The sequence below is a fragment of the Oreochromis aureus genome, linkage group 11, assembly GCF_013358895.1.
Source record: "Oreochromis aureus strain Israel breed Guangdong linkage group 11, ZZ_aureus, whole genome shotgun sequence".
Classification (NCBI taxonomy): Eukaryota; Metazoa; Chordata; class Actinopteri; order Cichliformes; family Cichlidae; genus Oreochromis; species Oreochromis aureus.
The window spans coordinates 13,703,614-13,720,082 of NC_052952.1; the positions used below are offsets into that span (position 1 = coordinate 13,703,614).

Here is a 16,469-nt window from a genome sequence, read left to right on the forward strand (position 1 = left end):
ATGCTGCTCATGGAAACTAAATGAAAAATACTTTATTTACCCCATCTCAAAATACCACTGAGTGTGCTTGCTTCAAACAATATTTTTAACTGCATTTCCAATACAACTACAACCTACAGTCAAACAGCTATAATGTGTTTCTTTTCTTTTCATAAGATAAACAGATGCTTAACTAAATTCCTTAATCTTGTAAATTAGTGCTATTTCTTAAATTTGTAAATGCTGTAACTTATTATATTATTTACTTAGTTTAGTCTGTTACTGTTACTGTCTTGGAGCAACTGTAACCCACATAATTTCCCTTCGGGATTAATAAAGTATTCTGATTCTGATTCTAATTAACCCATCCAAGTCATGTCTTGAAAAGCTGGTGACCAGGTCAAGCTAATAAAATGCATGTAAGACACAGTATACACCAGCAGGGACCAATAGCTAAGGTGCTCATTTCACTCTAAAGGTCAAAGTGAGCTGCAGAGTTCGATTAGAGTAAATGTGGTAATCAACACCGCCGCCGCGTGATCTATTAGAGTATTGCACTGCATGGGCTGCGAGGCGTAGGAACCATTGAACGCAGTTGTGTTTCCTCTCGGAGTGTAATACGTGGTGGTTAAATCCGCGAAGTAAAAACAACTTGTGATTCTTTTCGTGGATTTCTTGTGGAATCGGATATTTGTTATATAAAGCACAGCTTATTAGCGCCGTATAGCGCCATTTCTATTTTTGATGTAGCTTATGCTTACCGAATCTGGTAAAGACTGAGACCTCTGTCATTCAACTTTCTCCAGAGTGTAAGTAAATGTTGACTTTTGACTTCGATTGTGAAGCTCACATTTTTACTGACTTTAAAGACCTGGATGCTGGGAATGGGAACCAATGTCGTTTAAAGTACTTTAGTAACGTGCGTGTAGCGTGCTAACGCGCGCGCGCGCATTCACGTTCGGGTTACTGTTGCTAATGAACTAACATGGCTACATTAGCCCGATTTTCCTCTCTATTCACTGCACGGTGTGTTCTTTGTTGCCCTTAGGAAATCAAAGATTATGAGTAGAGAGTCCAGAATGAGAGCAACAATAAACCAAAAGTTGACCGAGATGGGAGAAAGAGAGAGGTGAGTCGGTTATAGCCTTTCCTTAATAATTATATCTTCTTATTTGTTCACTGTAACTAGCTGAATCCATGCATGTGTGACTGTTAAGCTTCTATAAAGCACAAGCTCTGTCACGTTTCAGTATGTCAGTAGTGCTGAGTGCATCAGTTGAGTTAAAGACATTACCAGCTATTGTAAAGCTAAACATGTGGCTGCTACATGTTGACCAAGCACAGATTTCATATAGTAGTAAATACTCAACTCCGGTTGATGCTTCAAACTAGGAAGCACTTATCACATCTTCATTTCAGTGGCATGCATCACTCTGAATAACATGTTTGTAAAGCTGACAATGTTTATATGAAACAGTGGGATTTCCAGCCGTTATTCATAACTTCATAACATTAGGATATAAGGGCGCAGTGTGATATGTGCTTGTATCTTATGGACAGATTGAAAGAGATACTGAGGGCTAGGCTCACTGAGTGCGGATGGAAGGACCAGATGAAGGCTCACTGCAAAGGTAAAGAGAACAGTGGTGTTGTTATCATAAATATCACATCAATATGGTCAGGTTATAGGATTAAAAAAAACAAAAACTGAACTTCAGGCGGTGTGATGTGGTTTTAAAGAGACTGATATATTAACAAATGTAGATTACTGTATGAAAGTTGGAGCATATTTAAATATAGTTTTTCTGTAAATCTGACTGGTTAAACTATATTAATATGTAACCAGTGCCATTTCTACTATATTGACATTAAAGTGACCTTTAATGTCTGTTTTGAAGTTATTAAAGAAACCCTAAAATAACAGTGCCCAACAGCATGTGGTAATAAAGTTGCTAAATGTCAGCATTAGAATAAACATTTTATACCTGAGGTGGAAGCACCTGGGGTCGCTGCACGACCCAGCCAAAGCCCAGGCTTCACTGTGCCCAGCCTTAATGATGCACAGTAGTGCATGCCCTGTCTTAACAATTTATCGTTATTGATTTGAAGCAGTTATGGATTATCGTATCAAAAGAAAAGAGACATTAATGAAATGAGATCATTGGATGTTGCCAATCTGCATGAAAGCATCCTCCGTTCATAAAACAATGTGAGGAAAAGTCGAAATACTTGATGAGATAAGCATACAAATGTGTTCCCCTAAGCTAGACTAGCACCCTTGTCCTGTTCATGCAAGGTGGTTCACGAAAAGAATGAAGCCAGTTGAAGACATGAAGACAGTGCACTTTTGGCATGCACATGGTTAGCTGCTGAAACTAAAGTTTGACTGTAGAAACATCTTTCATTAACTAGATGTTGAGAAGTTTACGTTGTGTTTTGTTGTAGACTGATGTGAGACTGACTCATCTTTTGCTTTTGTTCAATATGCAGAAGTCATCAAAGAAAAGGGCTTGGAGCACGTTACTGTGGACGACCTGGTTGTAGAAATCACTCCCAAAGGCAGAGGTACCTCACCTTCTCTATTCAAATGAAACTGTGTGTAGTATAAGTATCAGTTCCTGTCTAGGCTCTCCTTTCCCCCCCATTGTTTATATGAGAAAACATAATATTTTAGATGATCTAAATTGACAAGGTTGTGTTTGTGTGAGTTTAGACACAGAGGTTGTTCACAGCCACTGATATTATTTTTTGTCTTGCAGCCTTGGTGCCAGACAGCGTGAAGAAAGACCTTCTACACAGAATAAGAGGCTTCTTGGCTCAGCATGCCACATAATTTGGATTAATGTTTCATTACACACTTGTCTATACTACCCTAATACAGATTTATATTTCTCATGAGTTTAATGAATTTCAGAGACAAATACCAGTCAGCCACAACGTTAAAGATACCTCCTTAATATTCTGTTTTGACAGCAGCCCACGGACACAGAACCTGTCTGTCTTGTCTGGCCCCAGGATGTTGGCAGTGGATCCTTTTAAATCCTGTGTGTTGCGTGATTTGGCCTCAGGATTGTCCCAGCTCATACCGAGGATGCTCAGTCAGATTGGCCGTTCTGTGCCTGGGTCAATGCCGTGGGCTTTCTGTCATCTTGTCAATCAGTGTTTGCACTGAGTGGGGAATAATCCTTGGTTTTCCACAATGTTTGGATGGCAACAAATGAATGCTGGGATTAAAGGGTTCCCATCAGAACATGGCAATGTCATATAATGAAGTAATCAATGTTATATATGTCTCCTGTGAGTGGTTCTAATGTTGTGGCTGATCACACAAAGTACTGACAGATCTAGTTGTTTCTACCAATCCCATGCCTCCCGTTATTACAGTTATGTAAATACACCTACCTTGCTTATGTAGTCATCCTTTGTACATGAGATGTGCTGTTTAAATAAAGGTTTTTCTTCTTTGAACTGGAGAAAGTCATTTTTATAACAAATTCCTTCAGATTGAGCAGTTACTGTCCAGACTCTTGGAGCGGCACTTGTTTTATGGGCACAGGGTGGAAACAGTTGCTGATATCATGATTGTATTTTCTATGGTGATGATGTAAACCATGAAGAAAATCACATCTACTCACTTTGATAACTTTGATTTTTTTTTTTTTAAATTAAATCAAATTCCTGCATATTATCATTCCAACATCCAATTTGCATCTGTGCCAGTGGTAAATGTATAATGCAATTTATCCTACTACTTTTATGTACTGGTTATTTTAATACATAAAACATCTGATATTTCTATTTCAGACTTCATGTACAGTGGGGTGAATAATAAGGTGAATGTACAGGCCCATCTGAAAGTTTGCCAGTGAATATGTAAACGACTCCAAAATTGAACTCTTTGGGATCAACTCAACTGGCTGTGTTTAGAGAAAGAGAAATGCTGATTATGATCCAAAGAACACCACAGCCAAGCACGGAGGTGGAAACATTATGTTTTGGGGATGTTTTTCTGTACAGGATAGCTTTATTGAATTGAGGGGCTCATGAACAGGGCCATGTACCATAAAATTCTGTACGAGAACCTTCTCTCAGCCAGAACACTGAAGATGGGTTATTGCCGGGTCTTCTAGCAAGACAATGACCCAAAACATACCATCAAAATAACAAAGCAGTGGCTAAAGAAGAAGAACATTAGAGTCACAAAATGCAATAGCAAGTCTCCAGACCTAAAGAAAATCTGAGGAGGGGGCTGAAGCTTTGAGTGGCTGAGCAGCAGATGAGAAACCTAAAGGATTCAGAGAGTTTCTGTAAAGAGGAGTGGAACAAAATCCCTCCTGAGATGTGCAAACCTGGTGACCAACTACAAGAAACATCTTAGCGCTGTGCTTACCATCAAGGGTTTCTCCATCAAGTATTAAATCATGTTTTGCTGAGCGATCAAATACTTATTTCACTCAGTGACATGCAAGTCAATTTAAAACTTTTATCTAATGTGTTATTTTCTGTATTTTTGATTGATATTCTATCTATCTCCATTAAGTTAAACTACCATAAAAATTAGAGTCTGTTTCTTTCTTTGTTCATGAGCAAACTTAACAAATTAAACAGGGGATCAAACAATGATTTTCCCCACTGTACATTATAAATTAAACGTGATTGATGCAATGTCTTTATGTACCAAATCATTTCCTGACTTAAAGCCCATTGTTAACTTCAAATGGACCTGCTATGCAGAGTCAAAGCCTGTCAGCCAGGTCTTGGTAAAGTTGCAGATTGTTCCTCTCATGCTCATTTTAAGGTAGAAACAGGACATTTATCCAGATTTCTCTGTGAATGAGCTAGATTTTGACTACATTTACATACGTTTATGGCCAAAATTAAGGTTTAAGTTTGGGTGGTACAACTGGTGACTGCAAGCCTAGACTACCACTCTTGTCTTCTACATGTAGGCACTTTATGAAGGAAATAAAATCAGTTTTTCAACCTATAAGATCACTGGACCTTCGAAAAAATTTGAGTTATGCTGCGAAAATTGTTTTGTGCTGTGAACTTCAGAAATTTTTTAACTTATATGGATGGCATTTGATGTTGAGATGCTACTCATATCCCCGAAGAAGGTCAGGAGTTCTGTTTAATTGTTTTTATACTTTTTTTCCCCCTCTGATTTTAAGATTCATATGAAGTCTTGCATATGATCTTCTTAAGATACATTCTTAGCTTCATATGGGGTTTTATGCATTTTATAAGAGTGAGAGAATGACTTTTTTGCCTTTGGTATTCTGTCTGTAGCTACTCTGTAGACAGTTATGCGAGAACAAAATGATATGCATTCCTAGGACATGTGCTTTCCATTGTATTCCAGTGTAAATGAGGGGCCAATTGTATGTGCAGTGTGTAATCCTTGGTATCAGCACAGCAGGCAGCTTCACACCTGGCCCTTCAAAGATGGAACCAGAACAAAAATGTGACAAATAAGAGAACAGCTTGAAAACAGTTGACGGGGGAAAAAAAAAAAAGTTATTTCCCACAGCCGCACGAATCACACCCAGCTGGTGCTGTGAATTAACATTGTCCTTTGATTAAATGGACTTGGATGCGAAGAAGAGCCATGATCCTGTAATGACAAGCCTGGTGCTGCTTTACTTCCCAGAATAACAAACTGTTCCCAGCAGAGGGGAGAGATCCTGGAAGGATGAACAGGGGTGACCTTCATCATGGAGGGGACATGTTTCCTTTACTAAAAACCTGGTTGTCAAGTCGTTTCAAGGTCCTCGGAGTGTACTGGACAAAATGAACAAGTGTGCTCAAGTGTTTCAATGAGAGACGGGGGGAGGGGGGATCCATAAAACATAAATTACCACAGAGCTCATTTCTGTTTAGATGTTGTCTTTGTTTTGTGGTTTTCCATCCACTGTATACTAAACCTTATCACGAGGGTCATTAAAATGCTTCTCTAGTTACACATGCACGACACCTAATTGGTTATGGATGCAGTGTTGCATTGACATAGGCCATGAACTCCAAATGACCCGCCCCTAGTAGCACATTAGCGGGTGGAGAGTGACTCTGCGCTCGTCACCCATGCAGGACAGAGAGTGTGTTTTCTTAGCCAAAGGACCTGCTGTGACATCAGCCCAGGTGACAACATGCTGATATACAGTGGTGCTGCAGAGGCCAAATGTAACGCACCCCTTCAACCCAGCACACACGCTCCTTTTTAATGGCCGGCATTAATCCCAATGTTATCAGCAGATCTCTCCGGGCCCTTGCATATACAGTAAAAGGGGGGTTGAATTACCAATGATGCAATTTATTATCATATAGTTTTTGGTTTTTCAAATTTACATTCTCACTCTCTGTCCTCAGCTCAGGACCCACACTGCTCTGCAGATGAGCTGTACAGTAACCAGATGACTCTGCACATCAATAAAAAGAAGTTAAAGTTGTGAAAAAAATGAGCGAAACATGATTTAACAACTACCTCTTCTCATTCACTGGTTTAGGTGGACGCATCTGTGGATATGGCAGAGATTTTTGCAGGTGCTGATGGTCGGAACGATTCGTGGCATCCTCTGAATGAGCCACAATCAGTCAGGCAACAACAAAGAGCAATCGCCAAAGTCAATATCAATCTGTGCCTGAGCAGCACTTGACATTTGAAAGGAGAAGACAAACGTGTTATAGGTCTGTGTGTGTGTGTTACCACGTGCAATTATGTGCATGAAGGTTAAGTGTGCGCAGATACGTTCACCACTCCCAGAATCAGACCGCTACAGCACGACAGCAGCTGTGTCAATAGGTGAAAGAGCCAAAAGTGTGGCCCTGTATGCTGAGTCCCAGAGCTCGGCAGTGCTCTCTCTCGTTCTCTCTCTCTCCAGTGAAATTGGCAACATTCAAAGACCATAAACACTTCTCGTACTGTACAAACAGCTGAAGAAAAAGGCAGCTCAGGGTGGAAACATGTGGCAGAAATGTGCTTATATTATAAACACAATGTTGGGAAATGATGATGTTACACTGCATCTCCTTATTTGGGATAACAGTGCACCTGCTTCAGTGGGGAACAGTTTAAAAAGTGCCCACGAAATCTTCCGTGCCAAGCAGTGTTCATAAATGACTCTCATGTTTACAACAGGACATCTAACCTTTCTTATGTATACGACACAGCTATAGGACTCTGAGTCTCATATATCTTTCGCACTGCTTTTCTTAACGGAAAGGGCAAAGACAGTGCATAAAAGGCAAAGGGTCAAAAAGGGTGTTTCAAAACCAAGAGAGAGAAAGGGAGAATGTGCTCCTCCAAATTCTCAAGACCCGGTGTGCAGTTGTTCCCCTTTACTGTCAACACATGTGAATGCCATGCTCGATAAATTTCTCTTTGAATTCCCCCACTAGAATTTATGAGACGTGCAACATGGGGTTGCAACTCTTTTGAAGCCTACACACTTGCAGCGCTCGATGCTGTCTGCATTCACGTTTCGAGTGAGCCCAGAGGAGCAGAAATACGGAGGCGCTGGCATGCAGCATCCTGCGGTGAGAAGGGTTTTAAATGTATTTACATTCTGTTGAGTCTCCTGGGAACTGCACTGCTACAAGCTAATGAGGCTGCAGAGCAAGTTTCTTTCTGTTATTCCTGGCATCAGTGCGCCAGTCACAGGCATACCACTCTCACCCACCTCCCCTCCCTTTTCCCTCTCAGTAGCCCAGTGCAAATAATAAATAAGAGGAAATACATCATCCCCCTTTTTCAATCCCAGAGCCAAGAGTGGGTCTGCCAAAGTTAACACAAAGCAATCGTAGGTAATGATCAGCAAATGTGTATAAAGTTTCATAGAGCTTGACTTCACATAATTCTTGTTTAGATCATATTGGCTGGCTGAAGCTCAACTGTGAAGCTGGTGCAGTAGGAACCATGCATTCAAACCCAAACACACACACGCAGAAGCAATCACGCGCACGGTTTTCTCTCATCATGCTTGTTTGTGTGTGATGCTTCGAAGCAGCACTTCTGTTTTATAAGTCTCTGTAACTGATTTGATATGGTATAACGCTGTGGCAAGGATTAGCTACCAGTCGTAAAATCGCAGAATTTTAACAGACGCTTTGTGACACGCTCAAACACATTCATTCTGCGCATGTGTTGTCAGATTTTCCATTCATTTACACACGTCGGTGGCTCGCGTACAAAACATTTCATCATGGCTCAATTGATGAAAATTATTTGCTCATTGTGAGAAAAAGAAGAAAAAAGAAGGGGGAAGAAAAAAAAGCTTCATTGAGTTGGTTTAGTGCTCTACCTACAGCACAGCTAGTGTGTAGAGGGAAAACCGGGGGGTCTCTGTGCAACAACACGGAGGAAAGAAGCGAAACACAATCCAGACATTGTTTATCCTGTTTCTGATGTAAAGGCCACTTACTGTCGTGTCCAATGCCTAACCCTTAATTTGCTGCTCCAGCCTTTGAAGTGTGTGCATTTTTCTGTTTCCTGACACTACCTTTCCCCCTCTTGCGCTCACTGTCTCTCTCTCTCTCCCTTGCTCTCTCACACTCTCTCTCCTCCAAGCCCCAGCAGTTGATATTGCAACAGGATAGGCCATGTTTCCATGTAGGGGCTCCTTTTAGCCCTGCTCTGATGATAGAAAACACAAGTGGGGCAGGAGGGGGAGAAAGAAAAAGAGTGCTGGGCGCACAGATCCACAGAGAGGCCCCAGCCCCTGCCCCGGCCCAGACAACGCTGCAGGGGATTAGAGCACACCCTGGCAGCAGAATGGTTTCACTTAAGAATTTCAGTAATCACTTTTAGGAGTGTAATATATAGCTGACCTTCGGCAGTGCCACACGACCCCCCGCTCCCCCAGCCATTTGATCAAAGGAAGCGGCAGTGGCTGTGCAAACAGGCGCTATCAGTGGACTCCAATGGATTTACTGCCTGCTTCTTCTCTCTTGTCTCCCCTGAGTCGTGTGCTGATACAAGCCGAAACCCAGTTTCATCTTACAGAACCTATTTTTCTCCCAGCACTAATTTACGGGCCAGATCATGACTTAAGGGAACTTAAAGGAGGCAGAGGATGGAGGGAGGAAGGAGGGTGGCTCAGGAGGCCTCGGGGAAGGGGAGAGAGTGGATGTAGGAGCAGCTCGGGGCCCTTATCCATTGCCTGCTGGCTGGGCTGAGAAGAGCGGGGTTGTCATCATCATGGGAAAAGCCCAGTAGGGGCTCTCGTCTCAGCTGGAGCAACCAAACAGCATGGCCTGTGCACTGCAACAATAACTGCAAGCAAAAAGAAGCCAGAAGGCCAGCCCAGTAGGTTTTATATAGTGCCCTAAACCACAGGAGGCTCTGACAAAGAAATGAGAATAGAGGATGTGGGTATCATAGCAACTAATAATAATCTAGCACAGCCAAAGTGTTAAGATGTTTTTTTTTAATCTGCAGCTTAGCCTTTCCTTATTTTTAATTAAACTCATGTACACCTTTCCTCTTAACATACCAGGGCACATTCTGGCATTTTAATGGGCTATTTTATTGCTACAAGATTTCCATCAATCATAAACAGGTAATTACTGCAAACATTCCTCGATAAGGAGCAGACTATCAGCGAACAATGTCAACATGTTGACCTTTACGCTTTTATAAGGAAATATCTTTCAGCTGGTTAAATCTCCAGCAATTTGTAATTTGTGACTCAAACGCGCCCGTTCGGTTTCATGCTCTTGTTAAAATGTTTCTCGGGGGCCTTTCTGGTTTCTGTTCATTTCAAAGCACTTGTTTTTATTTTGACTCAGTTTAGCAGTGATTTATCTGCTCTCTTCGTTTCTATTTTGGCACGAACGCCGGTGAAAAGCTGAAGCCGTGGTTTTCGCAGAGCAGGAAGTACCAATTGCGACCAGCTGAGGGAGCCGAAGAACAGAGGGAAGTACAGTGAGCACTCTGTATGAGAAGACATAGCAGGTCATTTAAACTGCTGCTGATTCATTAAGAAAACTGGAAATACACATGGAATGTTTTGCTTTGATTTGAGTTTTCTGTGTCCTTTGGATAAACTCTCTGTGGGACATCATTATAAGTCCCCTCCTTGCCTGTACTTATACGATCTCAATTTTCCCCACAGTTTTTCGGGTGCATAAAAGCACTTCATTCATAAAGAATTTAAAGCTAACGATAAACAGACATATCTTCTTTGGTTGGCATGTCATGGAGCATTTATGTGACTCAGCTGATGACAATGCATGCCATGTTATTACCTGACCACAGAAAGTCCTGTCCTTTTATGAGTTTCTCAGGCAAGCACTGGGAGTGAAATAAAGAAGAATGTTCCTTATTTTGAGCACCTGAAAGCAACTCGGCTGCATGTTTTGTTTGTCCCAGAAACAGCAGGGGAAGACCCAAGGAAAACCTGCAATGGCAAAGAGACATTACTCCTCATTTCCAAAGGCTGTGAGATATATGAAGACAGAGATATTCGACTTCTTCAGTTTATACTGATGTGAATTCAGCCTGGTAGTTATGTAATAACATAGATAGCGGTATATAACAGGAAGTGATGAGAAGCAAGTGCAGGTGCAGCACATTCTTCCTGAAATGGTCCTGGATTCCACTCATTAGCTGATAAAGTTTCTTGTTTGGAGAGCAAACAGGAGGAAAAAGTAAGTGTTTTATGGTGTGACACAGCTATGGGCAGACTGATAAGCACAATGCCTGAGTGCTTGCCATTTCATTACCGTAATGCAGCTGGTTATTTTGATGCTAATTGGTGGTGAGTCAGTTTCAGTAAGAAATAATAACTCCTGGCTTTGCTTGATAGAAGTCATTTCAGACTGTGATAATGCAACCGCCTTATTAGTTTTGAGTTCAGAGCCAGCTACATGAACATGTGGTCAACAGTTGCTTTTGGGAAAATGGGAGAACTCTGCTGACCTTCATGATTATTGCTAATTTTGTGGAAGACTGTGCAGCTTGCTGGGTGGGCAAATAAGCTTTCAGGCTTAAAGATGATTAACAACAAGTCTATTCTAATTAACATCAAGTTGTTAAAACCATTCCATCGGCTCTGTGCTTTATAATCATTATCATCCAGCCCCATCTATTTCACACACATTGTGTTTTGGCCCTCTGATCTTACTATAGATATGTATGGGCGAGAAGGCCAGGCTGCCTGTGTGAGTCAGTTGTGGGTGTGTGAATCAGCTGAGCCTCATGTGGCTGGCGTGGCCTTGCTCCTTTGCAACCCAGCAGGGGCTCAGCCACCAGCTGCCTTTCACCCACTGCACATTCCTGCTTTATTCCCAAGCTCACCTCACTTCTACTACACCAGTCAGGACAAAATGTATACCAGCTGCAACATAATTAAGTAAATAGGACCCTTGCACAGTTGTTTAAGGCACCTTTATTGAAAAGGTAGCTGTGTAACACACAGGTGTATATGCGCCCAGGCACATACACATAAATTCAGGCACTCAAAGAAAGTCAGTTTACTAACCATTTTCAGTAGGCTTTAAGCTGCACTAACAGGATGCCAGGAATGTCAGTATTGATCTGTCACTTTGAGCACGGGTGTCAAAACATAAGGAACAGGGGCCAGAATTGGCCCAGCAAAGAGTCCAATACGGCTCGCTGGATGGCCTTGGAAATGTGAAGGACGGCATAAATTTAGGACTTTTAACTGTAATTTTATGGTTTTTACAGCTTTTCCTAATATTAAAGAGCTGCCCCATGGGCATCCATACCACACCAAAGTAATTAAGTAACAGACAAAATGACAGAAAGGCTTATTTTTAGAGTGGGTCCACAAAAATAATAAAAAAAAAAACATTTAAAAAAAGCTCAAACAGTCATGCTGACAGATTTCTGTCACTAACTACAGCAGCATTTTTTTTATCATGTATATAAATGTCATGTTAAAATTCCTCTTCTTTTTTTTACATTATGACATCACAGGAATCAAATGTGTAGTTAAACCTCTTTACACTGACAGAAAGTGTCACTAGTTTGGCCCACAGTGCATGGCCGTGATCTAAAAAGTAACTTACTATTGGATGGATTGAGAGGAACTTGTTTTTAAGACATCCACCGTCCCCAGAGGATGAATACAATATGAATTACTCTGGTGACTCCCTTCCTTAAAATGAGGGTGAAAGACCTGCTCCATTCTCCATCGTTGTAAATTTAATTGTATAATGTTAAATAATACCCGATTAAAAAAAACAACTTTAAACACCCCTAAGGTGAGTAGGCCAGTCTTTCAGCAATTTCACTTAGTATTTGCAGCCTCTGTCAAGACCACATGTCACACAAGGTGTTTGTGTGACAGTAGTTTATTATTTCTTATTCAACTAGCATGCTGAAAGTAGGTTGCGTAAAAAAACCTGAAAAACCCTGAGCTGCTCCTCTGCTTCAGTGAAGTGCAAGCACGCCTGGGGACTCTTTCTTTACAATTTGATTCTCTTCTGGCTGCATAATTACATCACATGTCAAACTGGCGTTTAAAAAGCAAACTGAGCTGCATTATAGGTCCACAAGGTACTTCATAAATCAGATTTATTCTCTATCATCATCGTGTCTTCATCCAAAAGGATTAGCCTCTAGAGATATACAAACACACACACACACACACACCAGTATTTGTGTACCAAGAAGCTGCACACTAGAGTGTCCGCATCCACTATAACTATCAGACACACACAGTTAGACATACACACCCTTCCCTCCAGACTGCTGTTATAGCACTCCAAGCACAGCTGTCAAAACTCAAGGACTTCCAGCACAACAATAGCGAGATGGCTTGGGAGGACCAGAGACTGACAGAGAGAGATGAGAGGAAAAGAGATGTTGAAATGACACCTGTGGACAACTCAGGTCGGGCCCGTATGCCCCCACCCCCCCAGCCCCCACCGTTCCCTCCTTTCGGTCACTCATGCGATCCACCTCCTTCTCTTTCCGATCCCTCCCTCTAAATATATCTCCCTTTTGCTCCAGGCACGAACCACTGTTGTCTCACATCAGCTCTCATAACAGCTCCGGGAAGACCTCCCTCAACCTCACGCCTCGCATGTGAGTCCACACGTCCGAGAGGAGTAATAACACTGAAATCCTCCAAATCAGGTCATGTCAAATTAAGGGAGGTATTTCGGGAGCCCACCCAAGTCTCCGAAGGGGTCAGCTGAAAGCTTGCTCAGGGCTATATTTGCATGTCAAAATATGCTGAATGACTCACACTGCATCACAAACTGAGACTGGAACGTGTTCTCTGAGTGTCGTACGGTCTCTGAGATTTGTTTTTGCGAAGTCAGGTGCAGACACGGGTGAGAAATCCTCTTGGCATGCAGGGACTGGCAAATCAAAACTTTTGACTTAATTGCAGCAAGCAAGTGCTTCTCGGTTGAATTGGCTGCAATAATATTTTTTCACCATTTACATTCCAAATCCTTGGTAAGAAGAATAACTTGAGCGTTGTGTTTATTTTCACTGGTGATGCCACTTTTGGACACCAAAATCATGTGTTTCCTGAAGCTGAATCAAATGCAAAAATGCACACCTGGTGTTACAGCATGCAACAGGGGTGATTCCAGGAGTGTTTTCTTTTTTCTTCTTTAATTAGGTGGCAATGGGTGATTGAGAAATAGGTCATGAAAGTGAACTATGACTTTCACTTCAAAAACACTTTGCATGCATCCTGTGCATTACACTAGAGGGGTGGCGGTCATATTTAAGACACACACTAGTGGCATTCAAGTTAACAATTGTCAACCTGTTTCAGTCAGCTATAATAATAATAAATTCAACAGAAGAGTCCAAATGAAAGAGAAGTGCTCCCTTGGTTAAAGCTGATTTACACAGTAAATAGGTAGTATAGTATGGCATAAACTCGATACGATACATAAACACATAAATTCTTTCCTTGTTACATCACTGGTCACACAAAATGTTACCGAGGGCTGCCATTGGCCCATGGGCCGTATTTTGAGAACCCGGGCTCTAGGAAAATTGCTTTTATCTCTGCTTCATTTGTGATTACACAGAGACGTGTTGGACACTGATAAGGTTTGGACCTTGCTTGGACTTACAATCATCTGCAGTCAACAAGCATTCCAAGGAAGTCCAGCTAACCCACTGATTTATTGCCTAGTGTGGAGTGCGTGGATTCCAGTTTTGAAGTAGCTGGTGGCACGGTAGGTCAGCGAGATAGCTGAGCTACATAGCAGTCTGGGACTTATTCAGGAAAACTCCCAAGGGGGCTGTTGACTGGAAGGAGGTGGTAAATTCCCAGTCTGAGGACTTTGTTTCTGCTGCTATTGTGCAGCAACTTGAGAGGAAATTTGAGCTCATCTAACTTCACATAGTCTGCTGTGGGGAGTTTGAAAATGGAGGAAAGCATAGATGGTTGTAATTAGTATCTATACACAAACAAAACTGACAATTCTAATTTTTATTTATTTTTATTATTTTTTTTTTTTAGAAAGAGGGCAATACATATTAATGAACATTTTAATAAATGTAACTATGCCAGATTATAGCCTTGGCTAATTTCCATCTGCAGACCCTCTGGCAGGTTGGTGTTAAACACAAGTTAGTAAAAACATACAGAGACACTATTTACAGGTCATGTAACAGAGACAAAAACAGTCATCACATTATACTAGAACAAACAAATGACAAGAAGACTGGACACAGAGGACAGCATAGATAACAATAACGGAAACACATCAATTATATTGCACAAACCCCAGTATTGCATATGCCCTGACTGTCGTGATATTATATTCACCCATTGCACTAACAGTTGTTTCCCTTTTAGTAATACACTAACTCTTTTCCCGTCCAATATAAAGCATGATTATTAAACATGATCACATGTTTGTGTGTCCCTCAACCGCCCTTTTAAGTGACTCTTAAAGATGGGTAGACTTGTACTTTCCTCACTGACAGTGGAAGACTATTCCAGAAGCTCACTCCCTGGTATGACAGAGCATTCTGTGAAAAGGTGGTCCGCCTGAATGTCAATTCACAATCACCTCTAACAGTGGCTCGAGTCAGTAGAGACCCGCAACACTGCTAGACTTTTGTTTAATAAAATCACTCATTGGTGGAGGCGCCAGACCATGTATAACTTTGTATATTAGACAGGCAGATTTAAATAATTTGAAATTAGTAAAATTTAAAAACTTGTATTTATCTAAAATTTGACAGTGGTGATATGAAAAGGTTTTTTATCTAATATTTTCAATGCTCTTTTGTAGATACTAATTGGCCCAATAGCAGCAGAGCTCAGTATAGGACCAACTTGTAATACAATATTCAATATGAGCCAGTATCATAGAGTGCAGGAATGTAATCGCTGCTGTGTCTGTTAATGATGTGCGGATATGTCTAAAGTTCTGTATATTAACATTTACAGTTTTCACTACTTTTCTAATGTGTTTTTAAAGGATAATTTAGAGTGTAGTAGCACTCCCAAATACTTAAATTCCTCAACATTAATTAATTCTTGTGTACCCAAGCAAACTTTTACTGCAGCCACGGTTGTTTTAGGTTTACTAAAAACACTGATACGGTCTTTTAAAATTAAGGCACAGGCATGAGTCATTCAGCCATTTTTGTAAATCATGTAATGCCAGTGAAAGCTGATGGGCTGCATCATCAGCAGTTTTGGCTTGCGTAAAAATTACCGTATCATCAGCATGTCCACATTTTTGCACACATTAGGCAAGTCATTTACATAAAGTGAAAATAACAGGGGCCCTAGAATTGAACCCTGGGGACACCTTGCGTACAGTAAAGATAGGGTGACTTGCTATTCTTTATTTGCACACATTGTTTTCTATCTGATAGATAAGACTGTATCCATTTAACAGTATGATGACTAAAGTTAAATGTCGACAGTCTAGACAAGAGCTTAAGATGATTCACAGTGTCAAACGCACGCTTTGAAATCAAGAAAACAGCCGCAACACAACTGCTCTTGTCTAAAATGTAAGATTTCACTCTCTCAACAAAAACACAGACAGCCGTTTCAGTTGAATGAAGAGTGCGAAATCCGAATTGCATAGGGTGCAAACCCGGATTGGAGTCATTAAGATGTTTGATGATAGAATTAGCAACCCACTTTTCTGCTATCTTTGAGAAGATAGGGAGTATGCTAATAGGTTGATAATTAGCAGGGTCTGTTTTATCACCCGATTTATGGTCCGCCAGTATGGCAGCAAGCAGAGCGAAGCAGTAGCTCCACCACTCTGCAAATCTGCCCTTTTTGCCCTTTTACTTCAAACTTACTTACTAAATGCTTTCTTTTATCAGCAATTTATTAGATTTGGGCAATGATTTTTTTTGTGTAATTTGTGCACCCAGCACCTAACATATCTTTGTTCTCTAAAAAACTGATCTAAAAATGATTAAAAACACTTAAAAACACTTTGCTCTTTGGTCTTTCACTACAAGGACCATGAGTTCATGAGTTCAAATGGTTTTACTGTGGTAACATTTCTTACAGTGAGAA

At 41.0% G+C, this 16,469-nt stretch overlaps 1 protein-coding gene across 1 annotated transcript; it reads left to right on the plus strand.

The window, feature by feature from the left end:
* The first annotated feature begins 571 nt into the window (after positions 1-571).
* Positions 572-3,353, plus strand: eny2 (ENY2 transcription and export complex 2 subunit). The gene is made up of 5 exons (XM_031740241.2): positions 572-788; positions 1,028-1,108; positions 1,540-1,610; positions 2,470-2,544; positions 2,739-3,353. The coding sequence occupies exons 2-5, from the start codon at positions 1,041-1,043 to the stop codon at positions 2,810-2,812; spliced, it is 288 nt and encodes a 95-aa protein (XP_031596101.1). The 5' UTR covers positions 572-788; positions 1,028-1,040; the 3' UTR covers positions 2,813-3,353.
* Positions 3,354-16,469: the final 13,116 nt, after the last annotated feature.